Raw genomic sequence first — 26,619 nt, 5'->3', positions numbered from 1 at the left:
TTTGTAAGAAATAGCAACTCACACACCTGGCTTCACTCACCATCTTCAGCATCCTACAGGCAAAGCTAACCATATGATTTTCTTAAACTCCTCCTTAAAAAATAGACTGAATTATAAGACAAACAGGCTAAAAAGTTGGGAATGTTGCTAAAGGGATGAGCTGTGGTGGACAACCTGACTGCCCTGCTACTTTTAACAGCTAGAATCATCATGCTGCTGAATTGCTGCTCCAGATGTTGGACTGCAACTCCTAGAAGCCCTGGCCAACAGAGCCAAATACTGAGGAATGCTGGGAAGCTGCAGTTTTGAAACACCTGACCACAGGATTCCCACTACTGAAAATAACCTTTTGGAGTTTGGGAGAATGCCTTGCTCTGAAAGCTTTACTGCCCTTCTCAATGGAACACTATACAATGAATATTTTAACCTCATTCTTGTGAATTTCCATTCGGAGACGATCCATGTTGCCCATAGTCTCAGTCAATTTTGGTTGCAGGCTGCTTGGATCACCCATCTGTGGATTTTTTTCATACACATCCTTCATTTTGATCAGAGCATCTCTACAGGAGAAATGAATCATGAATTATTTGATACACAAGTGTCAGTTAACTGCTGCAAGAAAAAAACCCAAAAAGAAAGAGAGAGCCTTCAATCCCACTAGTAATTCATCTTCGAGAGAATGGTGGTGGAGTGAAGAAACACAAAATGTTTCTGTCACAACAGTTTTATCAATGACTGAGATTTGCCATTATAGTAAAATTTCACCAGACAAGACTCCGGTCAGTCTCATTCTCCTCTAATAGAGGACTCACCCTCCCCTTGCATGTGTCTACAACAGAACCATATAGGGATCCAGAGGTGATGGAGGCAATCGAGGACTGCATGAGGCACAAGATGAGAAAGGTATCCTTACAGAACTTCCTGGGGATCTTGTGTATTGTGTGTCTGGCTGAAGCACTGTAGTCAAATGCTCTTTGCCTAAATCCCTGCCCTCCCCAGGTCACTAAATAACTACAGTAGAGTCTCACTTATCCAACATAAAAGGGTCAGCAGAATGTTGGATAAGCGAAAATGTTAGATAATAAGGAAGGATTAAGGAAACACCTATTAAATGTCAATTACATTGTGGATTTACAAATTAAGCACCAAAACATCATGTTTTACAAAAAAAAAGACAGAAAAGGCATGGTAACGTTATGCAGTAATTACTGTATTTACAAATTTAGCACCAAAATATTGCAATGTATTGAAACAGCTGTGGATTCGGGCAGGAGGCAGACTGCATTGGGTAATACAGAACGTTGGATGAGTGAAGGTTGGATAAGCGAGACTCTACTGGACTAAGAAGATGCTCGCTAACACTACTAAAACTTTTTAAAAGTATGTGAAGATTCATCAGTGATGAATAAAAAGTGAAAGGTAAGAGCAAAGGCAAATGACAAAAACAGAAAAGCAACAATACTTTTGATCCGTCTCTTTCTGTAGTTCTCGATTAAGTTCATCAATCCGCTGCTGTAGTTTTTTCCGTCTTTGTTCTGGTGGCAAGTGGCTGAAATCTTCTTGTGCAGGACCCTGGAATCAAGTGAAACACAACCCTCAGAAACTGAAGTTATAGATGGGAATATTTCTAGGGTGAGTTCTCACACAACTAACAGCATTTTCTTAACTGAATGAAGCAACAGGATTTCCACTGCCCTCCAAACATACACAACAAGGCTGGAAATCATAATCCCAGAAAAAATGTATTATTTCATATTGTATTGTGATCCCCATAGCTTCTTACTTGCCCTATTTTGCATTCATTCATTTTTGTTATTTCCACAGTTCACATTTGGCAGGGAGGCACCAGTACAGGCCCAATGCTTTCAGCAGAAAACACAGAACACAGGGAGCATGACCCTTGTTTTAAAGGAGAATGGTATTTTTAGAGCAAGATATGTACTCCTTGTCTGCAATGTTTTAAATCATGTTTTAACAAACTACAATTGTTTATTTCTACTGGGGGCAATCTCAAAGGAGTTGGGACGAGATACAACTGCTCCTGGACCCTGTGAAATTGTCTACAAGTACTTTTAGCACCCCGTCTTAACATGAGATATATTAGATCCATGGCTCATGTGCTTTCTTCTTCCTATCTTTTCCTCCCATTCAAATGAAGATTTTCATTACTAGTTAACCTCAATGTGTTATGTTCTCTGGTCCATTAACGTAAACTATGGTCCTATCAAGCCAATTTCAAACTGAGATTTCTGAAGCCAACTTGGTGAAAAGCTTTCATTGTTGACAACAATGCTAGGTCCAGACAACACAGTCAACCGCATGTAATCAAGAAAGCCAAAGTTTCCAAAATCCTCAGAGAAGAAAAGGAGACCAATGAGCCTAAGCCTTATATATGTCACACTAAACATATATGGGTTTAGTGAGACATGTATTCAGGATGAACTGTAGAAATTGTAGTCATATTAACTCATTCAATAAAATGCATTCAATAAAACTTCTGCTAACAAGTAAGTTCTTAAATTACAAAAGCATCTGTCACAATATTTACTCGAGTAAAATGCATCATCGATTGAATACGCACCTCAATTTTGAAGATGCACATGGCAAAAAAAAAAAAAAAGAATTGTTGATTGTAATGTACGGCTTTCCCTTGCTTATCAGCCATTTGCTGCTCGCTTTGGAAAGACTGACAACCAATCCATCAGGCCAAGGATGATAAACTCAGACTAAGGCTTCCCAACTAAGACTTCACTCCTCAAGGGGGAGGTCTTCAAAGGCCTCATCAGGTGAGGCTGGCAAATTCATCAATTCCAATGCACCGCTAAATCTAATGCACATCTCACTTTTGGCTATATAATTTAGTCCAAAAAGGTGAACCTTAGATTTGAGTAAATATGGTATTTGTTCACCTTCAAAAGTGCTATGGGACTTGTTAGTTTTAGGGTATTTTGACTGGCATTATACAAAGATTGTAAGATTCATACCAGATAATTCTCATTGTCTCTCATACAATACTAATTCCTATATACCCTGGTTTGAATATACCATATTGGCAAGCATGTGTGCAAACCAAAGAAATAGGGAATAATACAAAAATAATCAATGGTAGAATGCAAAGCAAATATGGCTTCAGAGCATCCAAAAGGAATGCAGTGGGCTACAATGTTGTATTGCAGCATGCTTCAGATAAAACGGCACAGAGAGTGCTTTTGAACTGAAGGGAAACAGAATGTGATCTATGGGTTGAAGCAGAACAGATAATTTGATCCCAATGAGAAAGTGAGCAACCAACAGAAAAGTTCAAGGCTTTGAAGGGAAGAAAGAAATGCTAAAAATGCTATTAAAAGCGACCACAATGTTTTCCCCTGGTACTGAGAACAGAAAAAGTATTAATTAGCTTAAATCTAAAGAGTTTAAGTAAATCATATTAAAAGGATCTTAATGTTAAGTATGAAGAATTCCTGTTTCAGAGCAAGATACTGGTCTAGATTACCCAGATATGCATTCAGGTTTTACACATTCTTTGGGAGAAATGGTTTCTGGAAGTAGAATTGATTATTTAAAACATTTGAATACAGGCCTTGGCCTGATAGAGACAGAATGCTGTCTCTATTTACTAAAGTAAATAACTTGGAACCCAACTTCATAGATGTGTAGCCCCTTTCCAGAAAAGAAAGAAAGAAAAAACGAACGAACGAAAGGTCCCCAACTCCCTTCATAGTGCTTATGCAATTATAGTCACATTAGCTAGGCACTCCTTAACTCAGAAGTTCAAAATGAGTACAGGCAGTCCCCAAGTTAAGTACAAGATAAGTTCTGTAGGTTTGTTCTTAAGATTAATTTGTATACAAGTTGGAATAGGTACATTTTAAAGTGCAACTACACGCACGCACACACACACACAAACTTTGGATAGCAGAGGCATGGGTTAACACCCATGTGGTGTTGGTTTTACTATCTGTGCCCCCCCCCCCCCCCAAAGAAGATTTCACCTCTATTTCTGTCCCTATGAGAATTGGATTTTGAAAAAAAATGCTTTTTATGGAACCAAGGATTGGTGATACAACTTCAGTTGAGATACCTTTTACCCACGATAGCTCTTTCAGGAGTTAATTTAGGGGCAGATTTCTCTCACTTTCTGTTGTCTCACCCCCAATTTTAATTATGAGTTATTTGTAAATTTGATATTTGTAACTTGGGAACTGCCTATTGACCTTAAGCATTCAAGAAAACTTCTGCTAACAAGTTCTTAAATTACAAAAGAATGTGTCACAATATTTATATTAACTAGACTTAATCATAGTTTCAATTTTTGCTGAGAAACTACCTAATAATGATGTTGGGGAAATGATTTTTTTTTTGGCACCATGCAAGGAACAAGAATTATTGAGAATGATTCTCCATGTTGTAGCTAGACAGCTTTATCTATGCAAGCCTCATAAGTATGCATGTAAGTATTCTGCCTTTTTCCTAGTGCAGAGACCAAAGCAGCTTACAACATAAAATAAAATGCATCAACAACCAGTAAATTATGATATTACAAGTTTTTTTAAAAAACAATTAAATTAGTTATTGTAGTAAAACAAAGTGCTCAGTTTGAAAGCACAACAAAGAAGGAAAAAGAAGCACAACACTTCCCAATGCAATCCCTCCACACCAGTCAGTTAGTCGTGAAAAGGGTAACAAAGGAAGGAGGCCTTTATTGCTTGGTAGGAAAAGAGCAGAGTGGGAGTAGTCTAGCCGCCCGTGGAAACCAATCTCATAGTTGGGGACCAGCTATTAAAAAAGTCCTCTCTCACCCAACATGCCTGGAAGGATGGTGGAACTGAGATTTCAAAAAACAATATTTTGAAATGTACCTGGAAACAGATCAGTAGACAGTGATGCTGTCATAGCAAAAGGTTTCTATTCCCCCTGTAATCAGCTCTGGTCAGCAGCCAGGACACAACATATTGAGAGTTTCCAAAACAAAAGTTTCCAAACCTTTCCCAAAGGCAGCCCCACATAGAATGCACGATGGCAATCCAAACAAGAAAAAATCAAGGCATGCATCACTATGGCAAACTCAGACATCTCCAGGAAATTGTTTAACTGTGCAAATTCATCCTTGGTTTCCACTAAAATGTGAGCAAGTTGAGGGCCAAGTCCAAAAACATATCCTAGCTGCAAAAATGAATTTTAACGAGAGTATAACCCCATGCAATCCAAATTTGATCTGTGTTTCAACTGACCCGCAATATCTCTCTCTTTTCTGGATTAATCTTCAGTTTGTTCATTATCCCTTGTTCATTGTTATCCATTTTATTATTGGAACTTGAAACAATTTATTTTAAATTAATTTACAGCTACATCAGCCCAATATTCCACATCAGAAGTTCAAATTCGGACACAGACTTGGTTCCTCAACTCCTATATTTTGTAGAAGATGGTAGGTTCTTTGCTTTACACTTGTTGGTCAGAATCTGTTTAGATTATCTAGAAATTGATCTTTTGGCCACTTAAGCGTCAAAGATCATAAACCACAGTTTTATCCAGTACTCAAGATCGACATCAGTATTTCATTTAGCATTGTTAAGATCTGTCTATCAGAAAATTAACAGGAGAGCAAGCAGTGGCTTTTATACTAAGATTTATTCTAAGAACACAAACAGCCAAGATTAAATACGCTGTCCTTGGTGGCACAGTCTGCACAGACGTTAAAACAGGTCTAGGCTAAAGGGTACACCTCCATAAGAACTCTATAAATAGAGTGTCTGTTTAACCTTATCTATACATCAGCATTTGGCTGGGTATTAAATAACAAGCTTTGTCAAACAAGGGATATGCTTGGAAAACGTGTTTGCGTTGCTGCCATATATGGGACTCAATCACATGAGCATTTTCATATCTGCTAGGGGTTCTGGAGGCAACCCCTGTGGGCATTAAAAGCCAACTGAATTTAAAAACAGGAAGTAAAATATACACTGTAGATGTGTTAAGGCTCTGCATTTGTGCCACTCAACAGTTTTCCGTGGGTGACGGCCCATGTTCAGCACAACATGAAAAATCATCTCTTCTGAAGGATTTCTCAAGAAGCTTTGAAGCAAGCAAAAGCAGCACTGCAGGGATCAAAGCTCAATGAAATATGAGAGACCTCTCCCATTTGACTCTGGGAGGAGAGTTCTCATCATACTGAGTTTTACAACAAGCACCCTGCCCTGAGGCGCAGGCTAATATTACAAAATCATACACCATGGTTCTCATGCAAAGGAAAGCAGTCAGTGGCTATCACGATATACAGCAGCTTAATAAGCCAAAACAAAATTTGTAGGCACCTTTACAGTGAAATTTCCACATATTACATTCACACACACACACACACCATTTCTTGTTCCATTCCCAAATATGAAAGAGTCATAAACAACAGACATTCAATTTCATTGCAAGGACATATTTGCTGCTCTGCGCTCTAATTTGCAGTATTCATAATGCTAAATTGTCTCCATTATGTCAAATCAATTTCATCATAAAATCTTTTGTTATATAAAGAAAATAGAAATTAACAGTTTGAGGTTGAAATTGAATCTTTTGGTAGATAACACTGATTTCTTTTACCCAAACTATCTTCAGTCATATCACCAACTTACCTTAGATATGATCACACATGAGCTGTTATTCTGAGGCATTCATGCAATGCGGGTTAGCACCTAATTCCAGTTTTGATAAGAGGTGACACCGCACAGCCACTGGCACCAAACGATTGTGACACTTCAGCAAACTGAAGTTGTCCTTCTGGATGGGAGGTGTAACTCTACTCTTCCACCCCCTGGTATTTCTTTTCTTTTTGTTTTTAAGGAACTTCACAATCACAAAGTGCTTGCTGTAGAAGAAATATACTTTTTTCCTCAAGTAGAGGAGCAGTTGCAACAACAGAAGCTGGGGGGGGGGGGGGCTCTGGACTATCGCACAGAGGTAAATTTTGAGATGTGACACAATCAGTAGCTATTGACAAGCTTTGCCTGTCCATCATCCCTAATGGCTTAGTTGCAAGCAACAGGTCAATGTTGTGAAATAGAGACCATCTCTGGTGATTTGCAACCTCTTGTAAGCAACTACACCGCAAAAGATTTCTTAATTCCTTTAGCCGCAGAACACATTAAAAAATAGGAAATAAAGATAGTTAAATGCCTTATCATTCTGTTGGATATAAATCTATAAAAAGCAAAGGTAAATGTATCCCCTTGACATTAGGTCTAGCTGTGTCCAACTCTGGAGGGTGGTGCCCATCTCCATTTCTAAGCTGAAGAGCTGCCATTGTCCGTAGACATCTCCTAGGTCATGTGGCCGGCATGACTGCATGGAGTGCTGTAACATTCCTGCCATGATCTACTCACATTTGCATGTTTTTGAACTGCTAGGTTGGCAGAGGTTGGGGATAACAACGGGAGCTCACCCTGGCCATGGATTCAAACTGCCGACCTTCCAATCAGCAAGTTCAGCAGCTTAGCGGTTTAATCCAGTGCACCACCATGGCCCTATATATATAAATCTATAAATTACTGTTAATATTAACTAGAAACCAATCTTCTACGTTTTATTTCTATTTCTTTAGCTTATACAAATTTAAAAGACATGTTCATAGACACAATTTACTTTGTCTATCCAAAAGCTCCTGGCATAGTTTCTACTGAAGTGAATACTAGCAGGCAGCTTCTACTTCATTCATTTGTTGTTCGTTTGGGATCATAATTAGCAGGTTTGGAGCTATAAACAGACTGTTACAATGAAAAGATTCACAGATCCACCTACTTAGGCACATGTGATTAACAATTTAATAAGTTAACTATAGCACCCACCAGTAATTACAAGTTAAACAGGAATTCCAAAGTCTGTGTGTTTATGGTTTGCCATCTGTTTAGGAAAGCTGTTCCAAATGACTATAAAACTAGAAGGCCTATTGAGTTCATCCTCCAGAATCCCAGACTAATTGTCTTTATCTTTTCAGACCAGTAGAGATGCCTCAAGCATTCCCTAAATATAAAATTGTTCAGTTGGTTAAACTAGAGATAGAATATAATTATATCAATCTTGGTTGGGGGGGGGGGGTGGACTAAGAAATTATTTTGTATAGTGTTATATTCAGTTATTTAATTCATGACAACTGAGACCTGACTGGAATGTCTGAATGTACGTTATTCAAGAGATGCAAAAACAAACAAAAAAAAAAAACAACAAAGAAAAACCCACCTTGCTATCGTATTATTTCCTTTTATTTTAAAATGAAACATGAAACATAGCTCACATCCAACATACATATATGGTCGATTCGGGAAATGTATGTGGCTACATTTCGGCTTTGGACTAGCCCCAGATATACTAATAAATGTAGACATGCCTGAATTTCAGTGAAATTACTAGGCATTAAGCCTTTTAACTGGGTATTTCAGTGCCATTACATAATTTTGCTATAACACACCCAATAATACTAATGTAAGAATCTTACTTAAAATAGTATCTCCAAAATGAAGTCAGGGATGTTCTTGTGAGAGTTTCTCAATACTTGAAAAATATATTTTTCAACTATTTATAAATATTCTTTCCATCTTTCTTCAGACACCCACCCCCAGTTTGCCTCATGAAGCAGCAAAATCAATGTCCCCACATTTCTTGCCTGTCTGGCACTGGAGAAGTACCACTAAAATGGTTCGGGGAGCTTGTATGTCCCATGGGCTGCCCTTTACTCAACTCTTGTTCTCAACCTGTGGATCCCCAGGCGTTTTGGCCTACAACCCCCAGAAAACCCAGCCAGTATACCAGCTGTTAGGATTTCTGGGAGTTGAAGGCCAAAATATTTGGTGACCTACAGGTTAAGAACCACTGTAAAGAAAGATTCTTTCTGATTCAGGTTTTCTTTGTCATGTGGAAGACTAACAATGCATTTGTATTTTTCAAAAATTAACATTGTGAACGACCTTAACACCCAATTCTTGGAGAAAGGTAAGATATAAATCAATGATAAGAGAAACAGACCAATTGTGGGATATTTCACACGAGTTAACCAATGACTACTACTATGAAAAATTAACAAAACAGATCATTTGGAAACTCTAGCGACGTTTCAGTACAAGAGTGACTGTTTTGCTGACTTGGTTACTGAACACTTCATAGATAAAACAGAAGAGTTGACAGAGGCAGTATTCCTCTCATTTTACGGAGACATCGAATAAACTTATTGTCATTCTTACTTAAAAGTAAGATATTAGGACTCTTACTATGTTCACACCAAGCACAAATGGATTATGTGACAAAGAGAAGTATACACAGTGTTCCAAATAAGTGATCCAAATACCAAAACTACTCAAAGCAACTATGAAATGGGAAAGCTATTTTCATGCTGTTGTTAATAAAGCGCAAAGATTAGAACATAGGCCTTACCGTCTTCATCGACCACTGATCAGTTAGTTGAAAACAGAAAGAAACAGGAAATTATTTTCATGCCTCCAGTCATTACTCAGGAAGATTTCTAAATATTCGGTATCTATTCTTTTTACAATCTACTGCTGTGTACACTTAACTGGAAGTAATCCTCACTGAGTTCTGTGGGGTTTACTACAAAGAATACATGGTGCTGAATATTTTAATAGTCATCTATAGTACTGTATAAGGTAAGGTTGGGACATGTACTATTAGAGATTCAGGACACCCATAGTGCAATGCAAAGGATGTTCGCTTGTAAAATAAATAGTACTATTTAGAGTTCCTATTTTAGCAAAATACTAGGTTAAACACTTATGTCTACAGTTAAATAATAAACAGGCACAAAGAGCACATGAAGCAGAAGCATTTGACAATGGCAATGATCTTGTTGTTACAAAGTCTACCATAAGATCCAATTTACCTCCTAAATCTTGTCTCCATAACAACTTTTCCATGTTAGAAAAAACTGTCTGAAACTCCTTTGTTTTGGCCAGAATGTATGGACATAAGTGATGCTGAAGAACATTTCGGCAAATATGCCCATATGCCTTTTGCCACTTTGCTCAGGATATGGGGTTTTTTAATATACATGTTAAGGTATTGACCTTTGGATAAATTGGCCCACTTTTTGGACTGTTTTTTTTTTTTTTAGTAAAATTCCTAGACTTATAGATTAGTATATGGGTTAAGTCCACAAACATCTAAACAGCTATTGTTGCCCAAATGTCTAAACCAACGTTTTTATTGCAAAAGAGAGTATTACAGAAGTTCAAAATTTGATAACAATTAAGACAAGTGCACTAAATGATTTAGTGTTCTAGGACATTTGCTATTTTTTGTTTTGTTTTTGTCAAAAACCACAGAAGTCAATTTGGAACAATAAAAGGGTAGGGAGGGAAGGTCACACATATAATTTATCTTTTCTGTGACACAATGTTTTTTAAAGATAGAAATGGCTTCTTCAAAACTTTTTTTTTAAGAAGCCAATTTGACTATTTTTAAAAGCTGGAGAAAAATATTAAAAGCTTATTTGTTGCCTATACTGAATTAGCCCTCCTTCATTTGGGTGATGAGAAAAACACATAGAAATTGCTTTAAGAAGGAAACTCCATTTATGAATTTTCAGAATTTGAAAACACTATACAATACTTGGAGAAAAAAAGATTAGCAAAGATTTAAAGAACTATATGATGTTGTAAAAATTCAAGCAGAATTTAGTTGATCCTCAGAAAGAAGGTAGCCCTTGTGTGTATGGTAAGGAACATTTAGGAGTGGTAAGAGTTCAAAGGTAGCTTCACAATGCAAAGAACCAAACACACCAAGTTTATGTTTTTTTCTTCCCCTCCCCACAAAACCTGAGCAGACAGATAATCAAAACTAATTTTGATTATCAAAACTAATACCCTCTCTCTGTAAACAATAAGTTATTTGTGTGTTTGAGAGTTCACATCCACAAAAACATCAGGTGTGACAATGGTCCAGCATCCCAACTGACATTTTAAAAAAATCTTTTGTCTCTTTGGCTACTCTTTGCCATGAAAGGTTCCATGTGTAAACAATGGGATGTTAAAAAAATGATAAGCAACAAATAATTTAGACAACAAATGTCTAAATTATCCAACTTTGTCCTACTGTGATGTATACGAATGGCATCTGCTATATTTTTCCTATACCCTTTTATGAAGCAAGGGAAAGGAAGAGAGCGGTATTTGTATTTATTATTACTTTTGGATAATCTATGTCAACATCATATTAAATGCCCTTAAAGATTTCACCAGTTTTCAATATGCTCAGCTGCTGCTCGATGGACTTCTAATGGCTGAAACAGGCCACAGCTTCAAGATTGTCCTTCAAATGTTATGAGTATTGTTTCATGGAGAGAAAAAAACCCTGAAATACTCTATTTCACAGGATCACTAAGCAATTTCTCTGCTGAGTCCAACGTTTTAAAAAAGAGCCAAAGTGTTAATACTAGAAAGCACAACATTCTGATAATGTTACATCCTCTTCCTCTGCCGAGGAAGAGCTATGACTCAAGGCTATAAATTAATAATATGAAATGGATACATCGGTGTGAATACATGGCAACTGCATCCAAAGTTTCTGGCCCCATAGTCTGAACCTAGCATTTCTGGTCCCACAAGCTACATTCAATGTTGGCTGAGAAAAACGTATACAAAGACCCTATGTGCTCTCTTCCACCAACACATTGAACACATACAGACAGTCCCCAAGTTACAAACATCTGATTTACAAATGACTCATAGTTAAAAATGGTGATGAGACAATAGGAAGAGAGAAATATTTCCCTAGAAAGCAAATTCACTCCTGAAAGGGTTATCATGGGGCACGGTGTCTCCACTGAAGCATTATCATCAATCCTTGCCTCTAAAACAAGCCATTTTTTTCAAAATCCAGTAATCACAGGGACAGAAAGTGAAGTGAATCTTAAACATAGACACAGACAGCAAAACAAACAACACAGGGGTGTTCACCCTTCCCTGTGCTATCTAAAATAAGAATATGGACAGGTTGCCTGCCTGTAACTGTGTTTCTTCGAGTAGTCCTCTGTGAATTTACACTTGTGGAGTATATTACACCTGAGCAGGCTCTGACGGAAGCTTCTAAGCCAGTGGTTCTCAACCTGGGGTCCCCAGATGTTTTTGGCCTACAATTCCCAGAAATCCTAACAGCTGGTAAACTGGCTGGGATTTCTGAGAGTTGTAGGCCAAAAACATCTGGGGACCCAAGGTTGAGAAGCACTGTTCTAAGCTGTATTATTTCAAATTTTAGTGATAATTTCTCCCCAGGGTGCCTTAGAGGCTGCGCAGGTGCAGTATACTCCACAAGTATATATATGTGTGTGTGTGTGTGTGTGTGTGTGTGTGTGTGTGGTATATATATATGGCTAAAAATGACACTTTAAAAATGTACCCGTTCCAACTTACTAACAAATTCAGCTTAAGAACCTACAGAACCTATCTTGTTCGTAACTTGATGATTGCCTGTATACTCATGTATAAACGAATCCCAGTGATAATAGATTTTGATATGACCTGTGTGTTATTCTGAAGAGATTCACAAAATGATAAAGTTGGAAGAGATCCCATTGGCCATCCAGTCCAACCCCCTGCCCTGAAGGAAAAGCACAATCAAAGTACCTTTGACAGATGGCCATTCCAGCCTCTGTTAAAAGAAGGAGCTTCCGCCACACTCTTGAGGCAGAGAGTTCCACTGCTGAACAACTCTTAGAGTCAGAAAGTTCTTTCTAATGTTCAGGTGGAATCACTGTAGTTGCCCTCTTCTGGACACATTCCAGCTTGTCAATATCTCACTTAGGGATAACAGCAATCCCACCTCGGGGGCCCTTGTTATTCCGTTATTTCCCTTCCCAAGTATTCAAAAAAGCTAGGAGAAGCCCCACAGGAAAGAGCAGAGAAGATTGCTACTTCTTTCAGGTTCTCCCAGGATAAACTAAGCTCTTGTCATTCATCACTCTATTCAGAATACTTATGTTGAACTATAGATTATTCAGCTCAAGCTTTTTAGGATGATTTTCTGAGTAAAATCTCTAGACTTATACATGAGAATATAGAGTACTTTAGCTCAAACTGATCATGGAGCATAATCAAAAGCATCTATTCACCATTTCTATTCACCAGCAAACCCCTAACCTCCAGGAACTGGATGTTTGGAATGGGGTAACTAAAAATCATACTGTTTAGGTTCTTTTTTTGAAGAAGCTTTGCCTTCTAGCAGCTCTCACACCAAAATCTATAGTTGAGAATTCTGTGCAGGAAACTATCCACAGGCTGCCAAAGAACAACACTTGTGTACTCGACACACATACACTTCTGGACTGAATGTGCTTTCTGAACTGAACAAAGGCAGCATGATTGCCTTGTTTAGGGGATGCAAGATAATGCTGGAACAGGAAACCCTGACAGTAATTTCATTAGTGTGATGAATGGACTCTTAAGTAAGTGTAGTTTCAACCACATCAGCTCTTACAGTATTAATAGAAAGAAGTATCAGACATTCTTTCTTCTAATGAGATACTAATAAATTCTTCAAAGCTAATCGAGTAGAATCAGCAATTAACAGAAAAGAGAAACAATTGTGATTTGTAGGTTTTAGCCAGCCCCAAGTCAGCTTATTTAGTTATTATAAAATTCTAACAAATTACTAGGTTATAAATTGGAAATTGTGTGTGTATCCTCTTAATGACCTAATCAGGCTAAAGGATGTATGAACGTATGTCAAGAAACATAAAATCTACTATCAGTTCACAACCTGACTAAACAGATACAAAGGAAGTTCCTAAAGTATTTTACAATCTCTAGTTTTCTCATTCCTTTGTGACTCAAGAAAGTAACTTTCAGTTATTCTGTCCCAGAAAATTCAAGCCCGTTGAAAACTTGACCTATGGAAGCATAGAAACACATGCAAATTTAAGTAACTATAAAGTGCTTCAAGGCAAGGCTTTTATTATGGAATTTATGGTGGGTCCAGAAATCATTGTCTTTCATGCATAACCCTCCTTGTTATCCTTCCATCTTCTTTCTTACTATCAAAAATATACTAATAGTGGCTCCAATTCAATGCCACTGTCAGTGGAACAGTGAAGTTATTCCGCTTTAATGTCCTCAAAGTCACCAAAGTAACTATCCAAAGCTTTGAAACCTGTTCCCCAAATACATTCAGCAGCTTAGGTGGTTTCAAGTCCAGACTAAAATCAAGAATGGATTTAACATTCCTCTGACATAAGATCCATCAGCCTCCACTGAAGGAAGAAAAATGAGATAGATGTGATAGATGTCCAATGACGATTAAAAAATGATAGTGCTAGAAACACACATAGAAGCAGTGAACTCTATTTTTAATACATTCTGCGATACAGAATATGGTGTCTTCATGCTGAGCTAAACATCTTTAGAAATGCAGTTCATGTATGTTAATATTTTCCTTTGCTGCCATGCTGTAGTGCCACCGAAGACTACAGAATGCAAAAAAAGTCATCCCAAATAATAAGAATTTCTTTAATGATTAACTGACATCGTTTTATGGTATCTTTGGACTCTGATCTTCCTCTTCCTAGACCAGCTTATCCAGCTTTTACTGCAGTATGTTAGGTCATGTTCAGTTTTATATTTAATTTTACAAAATGGCATATATTGATATGGGTATTTTTTTTTACAAATGCACTCACTTGCAACATTAAGTAATCAACAGCCCAACATTTTAGTCTCACATATGAGCAGATGTACTTCAGAGACATCAGGATAGAAAAGTAGCTCTCTCATCGTGACTTAATCAGCGTTGCTAGGCAATCACTTGATCCCTAGAACAAATTCCATATGCAGAATATGCCATTATCAATTTTCAAGCATACTTCCTTGATCTCCCCCAGAAAATGGCATTAAGGAGTAATTCAGAAATGATGAAATGTGGTTTAAACAACAACAAAAGTGCCCTTCAGGAAACAACATTAAATGAATCATAGTAAAAGAAACCACCGCATTTAAAAATCCTAATACATTTAAATACAGTAATAATGTGTTAGATTAATATAAATATTCTCATAATATTTAAGCTGCAAGCAGGCACGGTTTCTTTTCCCCAAATTCTTCTGTTCAGAAACTGACTTTTTAATAATCTGCAGGTCTAAAAAGCTTGCAAATGTTCATAGAAACTGGCTTAATATACATGTTAAATGAAAAAATATATAGCTTTTTAGACATGTGTATTCTTGACAATGGGGTAATGTCAGTGCACGTACAGCCTGGAATAGTCTGTCCTCAAACGGACACTAGAGGGCAGTTTTATAGAGAGACAGAAGTGGAGGTGGGGAGGAAACAATTCTGAGATTATGACTTATGCCTGAGCTCCATTTCCCATAGTAATAAATAACAGAGAAAGAAAACCACTCCATGTGGGTAGGAGAACAATGTTCTTTCGCCTAGGCCAATACATTGTGATGTTCAAAGTGAGATATCTGACCACCACACATCAAGACAGCAAAGGTGTTACAACAGTTAAGAGCACTGGACTTAAACCAGAAAGACCAGAGTTCAACTCTGTATCCAAAATTTACTGGACAATTCCTGGGGCAAAATGTCTCTGCTGCCTAGCTGGCCACACAGGATTGTTGTGAACATGGGGCAGGGGGGAAGACATCTCACACACTGTCCTAAGCTATTTGGAAGAAGTGTGGGACAAAAGCTTTTTCTAACCATAATTAAGCTTTCATGTAAAGAATAGTGTAGGTGGCACCTGCAGCATCAACATCCCTGAGGAAATCTACACACAGACAGAGATGTCAGCAAACTAGGGCTCTTATCTCCATGCCTCATCACCCTATCTGTTTCCCTGGTCCAAGTATGTTATATATGGAACTGCGGTGAACCAGAAGAATATGAAAAGCATGAGCTTGGCATACTCTTCTCAAAACTACCTATTCTGAATAATAACACCACACGTTCAATTCAGCACAGCTATTACACAGCAAGACACAAAGCCCAATGACCTCTTATACAACCACTGTTAGCAGAAAGCCTTATAATGAGAGTGGAGAGAACTAAAACGCCACACCACAAGCACACAGTTCATTGCGCTGTCATGCACCTACAGCCCATTGTGAAACTTACCCTTTTTAGACTTCTGAAAGAAGGAATTCTGGGCCTCCCTGATTTTATTTCACTCATGCAATAATGCACTTGTTCAATGGAGAATATGGAATACTGGGCACCATTAGAACCACTGGATGTGTATAAACTAGTAGGGGTAAGGGGTAGAGACTGTGGCTGATACAGAAATAAAGAAAGAAATAGATAAAGCAAATATTCCAAAAGGTGTGAAAATTCTACTTTATCCCCTTTAAATTCACAAACTAGATTTTGAGTTGCATGAGTGGAAAAGAGGTGTTAAGATAATATTATTTCTACAGCCCCCTATAGAACATCCTTCCCAGTATATCTGAAAGGTTGGAGAAACTTCCAAAACAGTGAGGATGTTGTGGGCTACAGGGGAAAATATGTTGAAATCCCTTCCTTCCACTCATGCATCTGACTCACTTCAACAAATGGATAAAGCCCACCCTTTTCTAGGACCAATATCATGACATTATTTGTTTCCACCAAAATAATAAACATCAGAGTTTATCATAATCATTAAACTAGTGCCAGGATATTTTTTTTAATTCTAAGGTGCCACAAAACCCTTTGTTGGTTTTATCATCAGAATGACACATAACAGTAAGAATGTAAGAAAAACTGAAAAAGAGAAAAGCAGAGTTCCTTAGTCATAGATTTAGTCATACATTTTACATAATTAAAAACATATTTTTCATAGGAGTTTCAAAAATAAGGGAGAATCTCCCTGCTAAAGCTGTACCAAAAATGTACCACTAGAAAACAAATGAGAAAGTCAGCATAGCAGGTTTTTGTTTTATTACATCCATTATCTATTCCTTTTGCTTTCCAGTATTCAGAAAGGTTGGTCCAAAACTCAACACACTCTTCTGTTTTAATGTTAGAAATCTGCATGCCCTCAATGCTGGATTTCTTCAAAGCATAACCGTTGAAAAGACTGAAGGAATGGCACTGATAAGGTATCATATGCATGCTACAGTTTTAAAAGGAAGATTAGCTAGTTTTTTTTTATCTACAGGAATAATATGTCCTGCATAAATTTCACACATATCCCACAATACTTTAATGAAAGAGGGGAAAAACAGAGCTTATGTTCTTTGCTGGGCGCCAAACTAAGAACTTCTGCAACACAGCCAGGAAATATAGCATTTGCTTTCCCTTTAACCTTGAGACGTATTTGTACATCTTTAAAGTGATATTGTTTTACATTACTGCCATGCAGCTGCAAATAAAAAGATTGCTGAACAGGAGAGCTAAATTAATAATATTAGAAGTTTAGAAATGCACAAGCACTAATGTTCAAATAGCCTGATCTCTCACCCAGTTTCAGTACAACAGTCAAACCCCAATACTAGCATGACATGATATAGCATAGTCTGAACACTACAACAACTACCACAGAAACACCTACACAATTGCTCATACCAGTTCAATAGTTTCTGGCCAGGCATGTGTGTGCGTGGAGCAGAAGAATATGTTGCTTGACCACAACTAGTGAGACAATTCCAAGCAGATAAAGAAGCTTCAGGAGATGTATTACATTTATCTAACTACAAACATCTCAGATAGACTGGAAGTTAACTGCTGGATTAGCAAAACAAGCTGGAGGATGGACAGAGTTCATAAAAGCAAAGTGAAACAGCCAACCATATCTGAAATCAATTTTCTAAAACAGTCAAGTAAGCACATCGAAATTATGTCTAGATGAATACTTTCAAAATTATTTTTAGGATCACAATTGTTTCTAAAGGTGATGTAAAGGACGCTATTTGATCCTTGAACCACAAATTCTGAGTACATTTTCATTTGTAAATAGTCTTTTACCTTTGGTTTCTTTCCAAAAAGCCACAGCTTGCCCTTAGCTTTGCCCACAGTGGTTTTTGCATCGATTTTCATCCCTTCCTGCTTTGGTGTACTGATTGTTCCATCGGAAACAGTCCTGTAAATATGCTGGCTGTAATCTTCAAATGGAAAGTCTCCCGGAGGTTCAAAACCAGACTTGAAGGAGTCTATTACTATTTGAGAGTCCTTGATGGGAGAGATATGATGGTTATAAAATGATTACACAGAGAATGAATGGCTTCACTGAAGTGGTACTTTAAAATACAGCAGATGTAAAATAAACAGCTTAGAGGAGACAATCAGAATTTTCTGATATTCCAGAAGGAATTAATTCACTTGAAAGCAGTATTTTCCAGAGTCTTTGTTCTGAACAACTATCTTAATTGGATTTTAATATAATGATGATGATGCAGACAGGACAGGACATTCAAGCACCTGGTATTTCCTGTTATTTCACTTCTTCATTATAACCAAATTGGAATGTATATACCTCCAGAAAAGAAATGTTTAAGCATTCAAGGTAAAGACCGTTTTAAATATGACTCAGGTACTGGATGTGCAAAAAACTACTACTTTGGATAAGACAGACATAAAACAGAACACGAAGTATAAAATACTTTGTCTCCTCCACAACAAGATCATGCTTGAAACCCTCTCTAGGTTTATATAGAAGCACAGAGCAGATGATCAGGAATTCAAACATTTATGTGTGGAAAATAACTCTCCATCAGAAGATGATACAATATCAGTCTCAGAGACTCTAATTTTGGCACTCTTCAATATGTAAACACTGCAATGTCAAATCAATGCTAAACATTTTAGAATCTCAGCACTCATTTCATAATCTACTTTATGAGGCTTACGGCTAATCTGCTGCAAGTGTACACTGCGCCAATGTGATTTTTATACCTCTATATATTTCATTGACATTCCCTGATAGGGAAAACAGAAGAAATGCAAGAGTAGATGAAAACCACTAAGGTCAGTCAACCAACACTTATACCTGGAGACATACTGACTGAACTTTGAGAAAAAAATCTATAAAAATTCAAAATCTCTAAGAGACACCCTGACATAATAATCCCTCTGGCCAAAAAAAAACCAAACCAAAAAAAAAACAAATAAATCTGAATCATCTATAATAAAAGCACTATTTACATTATGAATTTCTTATGACTGAGACAGATAATAAGATTAAAGAATTAAAATAATTAATTAGAAAATTTTCAACAGTTGTCTACATGAGATCACCTCTAGAGCTGATTGTATTCTCACAACCAAGGATGGAAACACAACAGACATGCTAGGCCTTGTTTTTGGCTGCCTGGGTTGCAAGGGAGCTGCCATCATGCTCTTGAAGAGGAACACTATGTGGATGGACAATCACATGGCCTTAAACATTACAACTCATCTGGTAATGGGAATTTGGAATCATTATTTAAATTGACTCTGTTACAGGAAACATGTTCAATATCAGTAACATGAATTCAACTTACCCTGCGTTCATCTACTGATTTTGCTGCAGCAATCATTCCTTCTAAACATTTCGAGATTATTGGAATAACTTTGCGTTCAGAATCTGCAAACCCTCTGTAACATTCACTAAGCTTGATGGTTCTTCGTTCATCCATTTCTTGGAGGTGCTGTGGTAATAAACAAAAGCCTGGATGTCCCTTATCCTGATACTGTGCACTTATTTTTTTAAAGTTTTGGGCTACTGTTCCTCCCAGTTTAAATAAAAACATTATTAATTTTATAATTTATATCCAGCACATTATCAACCAGTGGAAAGGGAATGCAATAGATTAAATAAAGGATTAAAATTAACTGACAAAGTATCAGTAACCAAGTTAGGTTTAAGTAAGCTAAAATCAAATCAAGACATTGTAAATAACTGTTGCCCACAGAAAACTACATAACAACAATAAAAATGATACATTTTACATCCATAGTGAGACTTGTTAGTTACAACTGCGAATCTAAATTATTCTGACACAAATAATTCTTGAAAATTTACTAGTGTTTTGGAAGTGTCAAAGCTAATAAGCTGTGCAAGGTAAAATGTGTTCCAGATGAAAAGAACACATCTCTCAAAAGTATTTATTTATTTGCAATTGTTAGAAAATCTTATACAGCTATTTTATTCACTTGTATGTCTGTCAAAATCTTTTCCAGCAACACAATGTATTTAATAACCAAGATGCTGATCAAAAGAAGAACAAAAGAACCACAGAAACAAACCTGAAGCTACAATCACTTTTCTCCATTGAGGTCAAGAAAATTACTTCAAGAATCATGAATTGGATTGGGTTGTCAGTATCAAAACATGCTATGCAAAACATGCTATGCAAAAGAAGCACCATTAAAGCCTTGGCAGACAGTGCAAAAAGAATCTGCGAACCCCACCTCCTCCAAGAAGAACTGAACCACCTAAACTGGGCTTTACAGACCAATGGATACTCCATCTCAGACATCAGAAGAGCTGCAAGACCAAGAACAAGCCACGAGAGTAAAGACAAAGATCCACCCAGAGGAAAAGTGTTCTTGCCATACATCAAGGGAACCACTGACCGCATAGGGAAGCTGATGAGGAAACACAACATACAAACCATCTACAGACCCACCAAGAAAATCCAACAAATGCTACATTCAGCAAAGGACAAGAGGGATCCTCTCACTTTTGCAGGAATCTACCATATACCATGCAGCTGTGGACAGGTATACATAGGGACCACCAAACGCAGCATTGCCCAAACACGAATCAAGGAACATGAAAAGCACTGCAGACTACTTCAACCAGAGAAGTCAGCCATAGCAGAGCACCTGATGAACCAACCTGGACACAGCATATTATTTGAAAACACAGAAATGCTGGACCACTCTAACAACCACGATGTCAGGCTACACAGAGAAGCCAATGAAATCCACAAGCATGTGGACAACTTGAACAGAAAGAAGGAAACCATGAAAATGAATAAAAAAACTCTAAAACTACAACAGCAAAACAGAGAGGAAACAATCAAGGACATCTAATCACCTCTCAACAAAAGATTGCCCCAGGCACTGCTAGGCCATCAAATGCTAATCAATGTGGTCAGTTGAAACATTCACACCTAGCTCCAACAGACAAGAGTTCTTTGTCCCACCCTGGTCATTCCACAGATATATAAACCCATTTTCCTTGTTCCAACAGACCTCACTACCTCTGAGGATGCTCGCCATAGATGCAGGCGAAACGTCAGGAGAGAATGCCTCTAGAACATGGTCATATAGCCCGAAAAAACATACAACAACCCATGCTATGCAATGCTTTGAGATAGTTTACTAATAAGCCATTGCTGAGATTCCAAAAACAGCAAGGACCCCAAAATTCTGATTTCACTCTTTTAGGAAGAAATGCTGATGTAATAAAAAGAAATAATGTATTAGGTCTTCTTATAACTACAGTTTGAGTATTCGTAATCCGGAAATCCGAAGTGCTCCAAAATAAAAAAAATATTGCTGCTAGCTACCTGCTTCAGTCTTTAATGCCGTAGATACAGTGCTCCTGCTCGTTCATACACAAGGTGTAGGTGGGAGGCAGCCTGGAGATTGCCTATAAAGTACTTCCCCCAATCCAAATATAAGCTCTCTTATATCCTCATTCTCTGAGATCCCTAGTCTCTCTCCAGCCTCATGTCTCATGCATAGTGAACAAACGACTAGTGAACAAACAAGACTCAAGGCTGGAGAGATATGAGAATCTATGAAACAGCAGGAGGTATGGACATCCAAGATGTAAAAGCAAATATTCAAAATCGGAAAAAAAAATACATCTGAAAACGAAAACATTTCTGGTCCCAGGTATTTCAAAGAAGGGATACTCAACCCATACTATACCACTATTATGACTATTGCTAATAACTAATATACTCTCCCTCCCTTGCACAGACTCTTTCTTATACTTCCAAATCTTATACAGATTTGTGAGACAGCACAAACAATCGGGTATATAAAAAAAAATAAAAACTAGACTATTTTCTTTCAAGCCACTGCAAATACAAAAGCATATCCAGATGCGTGATTTCTTCCTGATACTGATTTGCTGCTCCACTGTATGTAATGGAATTTTGCACACTTGTCATATTACATTAATTTTTTTAAATTAGAAGAAGAAAATACAAAGGCAACATGGGAAACAAGTTCACATACAAAAATGATCCATCTGCAAAGAGAAGCAACATCCCCATAGCTTCCTGGTCCTCTGTTTTTCAGGAATTCCCCTGTAATTATTTAATACCAAAACTTCCCCGGAACAGGAAGTGGGTCATGTAAGGATGGGGAACCAGATGCCCTTGGGAACACAGTCATGCAATCTGAAATTATCAGAACTGATGCTTACCACAGAATAGCACTGCAGTCCTAGAAATAATAATTTTCTAGGCATCATTAGGTTCTCCAGAGCAATTCTATGTATGCATGGTCAGAAGTCCAAGACATTGTTCATTTCAAGTAAGAAAATAGGGTTCCAGGTTATACACTGAAAATTATGTCCCTCACATAATACTAAGTGTTTGATTATAGATACTGACCCATATTTTATTGCTTCTTTATAAAAAAATATTTTCTTTAAAAAATCTTGCACTTCACAATGGAGTACAGAGAAAATGTTTTTCAGAATAGATTGTAGATATTGCTGAAAACTGAGCATACTCCGTCAGTATGGACATGGTATCTAAATTGTTTCCAAATGTCCAAATGCAAATAAGGTGTAACAAAAAGCTAACCATGCCCAAATCTGGTGTGTTTAGTTAACAAATCAATTAAACCTAGAGAGGAGGATGTGCTTACCAGGGGACATACATCTTGTTTTTTTAAGGGAACCAAATTAATTTTACTTTTTGCTTAAAAAACTGGAAGTACATTAAAAAGGTTTTTCCATAGTTTACAGAAATTTTTAAAAAGTTTGATTTCAATGAAAGATTTACCTTGTAAATTTGAGGAATAACAATGTAGAAATGTTTGTGCTGTTCACCATTAAAGTTCTGTAATTGTGCAGCATACTCATTTTTGTTTTCATCAGCCATGTGTGTACGCAGGTTTAATTGCTGTTTTGCCTAAGGACACAGAGAAAGATCAACCCCACCCTTTTAAAAGGTTGTTTATACATAGGCTTAGCAACATGATCAGCTTTCACTTCACAAACTTCCTTTAGTATTAGTGAAGTCTTAGTATGCCATTTAAAGTTTCATTAGCATTTCCAGTGTCATATATTCAATATTATAAAAATTAATAATCATTTGCAACATCCTCCCAAACATTTGCAAAAATCAATTTACTCAATCAAAAGTATGCAGAAAACAAAGCAAAGCAAGTGTCTCTTTAGGCCACTGCTTCTTAAACTGTGGGTCCCAACCCTTTAGCTCATCCTTTGGGGTCACAAAAAATCTAGCAACAGTAAATGGTTTCTGAACTCCATTTATTTACACAAATCTCTTAGCAACAGCATACAGAGTTTACAGTGGACTCTGCTGAAAATGCTTCAGCTGTACACCACAAAAAGGAAAATCAGCCTGTTCAGCAAGCTATACAAATACTGATTTGTTATCAGTAAATGTTTGGGTTTTATACCTATTTCATATATAACTGAGGTAACATAAAATTCCTTAGACAAAAAGGGGTTGTGAGTGAGAAGAGTTTGAGAAGCCGCCTTCTCTAACCTTAAACTTATTTTTTTCAAGTGAGATTAACATTACAGAACATTATCCCTCTACACAGAAAGAGACTTCTTTACTGGTGAAGCAATTCACCAACAGTGTTTATAAAAATCCAGTAACTCCAGACAGATGTAACATACGTCTGTCTTGATGCCCTCATACGAAAGCATACTGCTACTGTTTTGGTCATAAGTTTTTCCAGTAACTGTTCTTTCATCAATGGCAACAAAGACCATTCCATGTAGAAAACAATGTATCAAAAAATCAGCCCCACTATATGAGACATGATTCATAAAAGGCTTCTAGATTCAATTGTCATATATCAAAATCCTTGTCCTAACCAACTTTTTCCATAATTCTCTTATCAGTATCAAAGGATGACTGTTCATCTGTGTCTAACTGGGACTAAAATAACAAAGCCTTCATCTTCCTGAAGTCTGTAAGATAAAAGTGAAATCCAGTGGGGTCTCATCTGCTAGCAGAAGGAATACAGACAGCAGAATGGGCCACCTGTTAGCATTATGATTCCCCGTGTACCCCCACAATCTGCTCTGAAGAACTGGAAGCAGTTGGAGGTAGCATACAGAGAGTGTGAACGGAGGAGGAGAAATGCCATATTAATGATTTTTTGTAAAATGAAAGGAAGTAAGGTTTCTAGGTAACAGTGTAGAGCAGTGGTTCTCAACCTGTGGGTTCCAAGATGTTTTGGCCTTCAACTCCCAGAAATCCTAACAGTTGGTAAACTGGATGGTATTTCTGGGAGTTGTAGGCCAAAACACCTGGGGACCCACATGGGTGTAGAGCATTGAGAAGATTTTGAAGGATGGTCGGACAAACATACTTTTTGTGTTAGGTTGCTGCAGTGTGTATGCAATAATGAATGCAATAGAAGCTTGAGCTGAGAAACAATGGAGTTCTTCTCCAGCTAATTCTATAGTACTTAGTACACCTGCTTACAATGAGTAAAGTAAAAGAAAATCTGCCTATGGAATTCCTTAATGAGCATGTGTGAATAGCAAAACAGAAACTAATGGGGAACAAGGCTGTCTTTTCAAGTAGTTCAACATGTTTTTAAAAAGTCCTGCATGCCTGTCTATCAAAACATATCTGCTTCTGAAGCACCAAAACTGTGGCACAGCTGGCTGGGAGTCAGCTGCATTAAGATCACTACTGATTGAAAGGTCATGAGTTCGAAGCCAGCCCAGGTTAGAGTGAGCTTCTGACCAATTTGTATAGCTTGCTGTTGACCTTTGCCGCCCGAAAGACAGTTGCATCTGTCAAGTAGGAAATTTAGGTAACGCATATGCAAGGAAGGTTAATTTAACTAATTTTCAACACCACAAAAATCTCCAGCAAGCATGCAAAGAATGAGGATGTACTTCATCAGTGTCATCAGTGTCACTAATTGACGATGAAGCGACAGCTCCCCTGGTGGCCAGAATGCCCTCATTAAAAAAAGTTGGAATGTTAAGTAGCCTCTGTGTGTCTGTCCATATATGTTGTGTGTCTATGGCATTGAATGTTTGCCATGTATAAGTACATTGTAATTTGCCCTGAGTCCCCTACGGGGCGAAAAGGGCAGAATATAAATACTGCAAATAAATAAATAAATAAATAAATAATTTTAAAACTGGAGGCTAGCAAAAGCAAGTAATCCCTGGATGGATTTTGGAAGAATCCTTCAAGAGGTCTCAAGAAGATTCAACTAATTCCTATTCTTTCCATGCTATTTCTACTTCTGAAATAAATGCCAGCCACACAACAACTTTGTTAACATACATGTAACTGTAATAAGAAAGAAAGTTTGTCTTTTGAGTTTAAATTACGTTAAATAAAACTTCTGTTGAACAGAAAAAATGATGTATTCTCAGACTGAAAAGTAACAGACTTTGAACTTTTCTGAGAACGATATAGTAATTTAAGTATCAGGGATGTATACACTTTTGAATCTGAAATGACTCCTCCAGGAACGACTCCAAAATACAGTTGCAAATCAAGAATGAACAGCAACTTGCAATCCCAGTGTGAAGGGTTTGTCCAATTCAGTTCAGAGAATTGAAAAATGTGATGTTTAGGTGCACCCAGTGATTCCATGTCTCCTTGATAAGCATAATACGTTTTTAAAAGATAACAAACTTTCACAAAATATTATGTTCAAATATTGGTATGGGAACAAAAAAATGTTAGCCATTCTAATAATATCTTACTTTCTCAACATCCGCTTTAGTGGCATTGGTATCATTATCCAGTCTTTCATAACACTGTTGTGCCTTTTCTGCTTCTCTGCACTCTCTCTCAAATTTCTTTTTGCTCTAAAATATAAGAACAGCATGTTACATTTACAAATCAATATGAAGTGCCACTTTAATTTTTTTAGACCCACTTATGGTTACCGTTCAATTTTGAAAAAACTTATTTTTACCTGCAAGCGCTTGCTTAATTATCACATTAAAATAGAACAGGAGTGGGCAAAGTATAGCTTTGTGGCTACAATTGACCTCCTGTGACTTTCTACAGTCTTTACTTTTTCGGGCACTCAGGATACCACGGGCTGCCTTTCTTCTGGCAAAAGAAGGTGAAATGCTTCTTTTAGAAGCATTTGAGAGTGTCGATAAATTGATGCTAGAGCCTCTTCTCAACATAAAAAATCCACCTTTCAAACCCAAAAAAGAACATTAACACAATTTGTGTCAGTTGCTTTGTGTCTCCTTTGTGCAGAGAAAAAGTGAGGTATAAATAAACATAATAATCTTTGACAAAATGTACAGCTCAGACAGTCCGAGCTGCAGAAAATTGGCCTTTAACCCCACTGCATTTGCTCACCTCTAAAGCAGAGCTGTTGTTGTTAACATCCTTCAAGTTGACTTTGACTTAGAGACACCCAATAAATGAAAGACCCTTAAGTCACCCTATCCCCTCAACAATTCAAATAAGGTCTTGCAAACCAAGGTCTTGATTTAAACTGAGGTTAGAAA

The 26,619-nt window shown here is 37.3% G+C and overlaps 1 protein-coding gene across 4 annotated transcripts in view; it reads right to left on the bottom strand.

Annotated features, from left to right (window-relative positions):
- FNBP1L (formin binding protein 1 like) overlaps positions 1 to 26,619 on the bottom strand; it is a 119,833-nt gene that overhangs the window by 8,330 nt on the left and 84,884 nt on the right. For 3 of the 4 annotated variants that reach the window (XM_060773979.2, XM_060773981.2, XM_060773980.2), the window contains exons 6-11: positions 25,852 to 25,956; positions 22,916 to 23,044; positions 19,445 to 19,591; positions 17,931 to 18,134; positions 1,463 to 1,572; positions 428 to 560 (exon numbers count right to left, since the gene is read on the bottom strand). In XM_060773979.2, coding sequence (XP_060629962.1) covers positions 428 to 560; positions 1,463 to 1,572; positions 17,931 to 18,134; positions 19,445 to 19,591; positions 22,916 to 23,044; positions 25,852 to 25,956 — 828 coding nt within the window. Of the gene's footprint in view, positions 1 to 427; positions 561 to 1,462; positions 1,573 to 16,103; positions 16,260 to 17,930; positions 18,135 to 19,444; positions 19,592 to 22,915; positions 23,045 to 25,851; positions 25,957 to 26,619 lie in introns of all 4 variants that reach the window. The other variant, XM_067467771.1, reaches the window with a different exon arrangement.

Source organism: Anolis sagrei, chromosome 4 (genome assembly GCF_037176765.1).
Source record: "Anolis sagrei isolate rAnoSag1 chromosome 4, rAnoSag1.mat, whole genome shotgun sequence".
Classification (NCBI taxonomy): domain Eukaryota; kingdom Metazoa; phylum Chordata; class Lepidosauria; order Squamata; family Dactyloidae; genus Anolis; species Anolis sagrei.
Note: the sequence above shows the minus strand (reverse complement) of the source record. Positions and strands in the feature narration are given on the sequence as shown.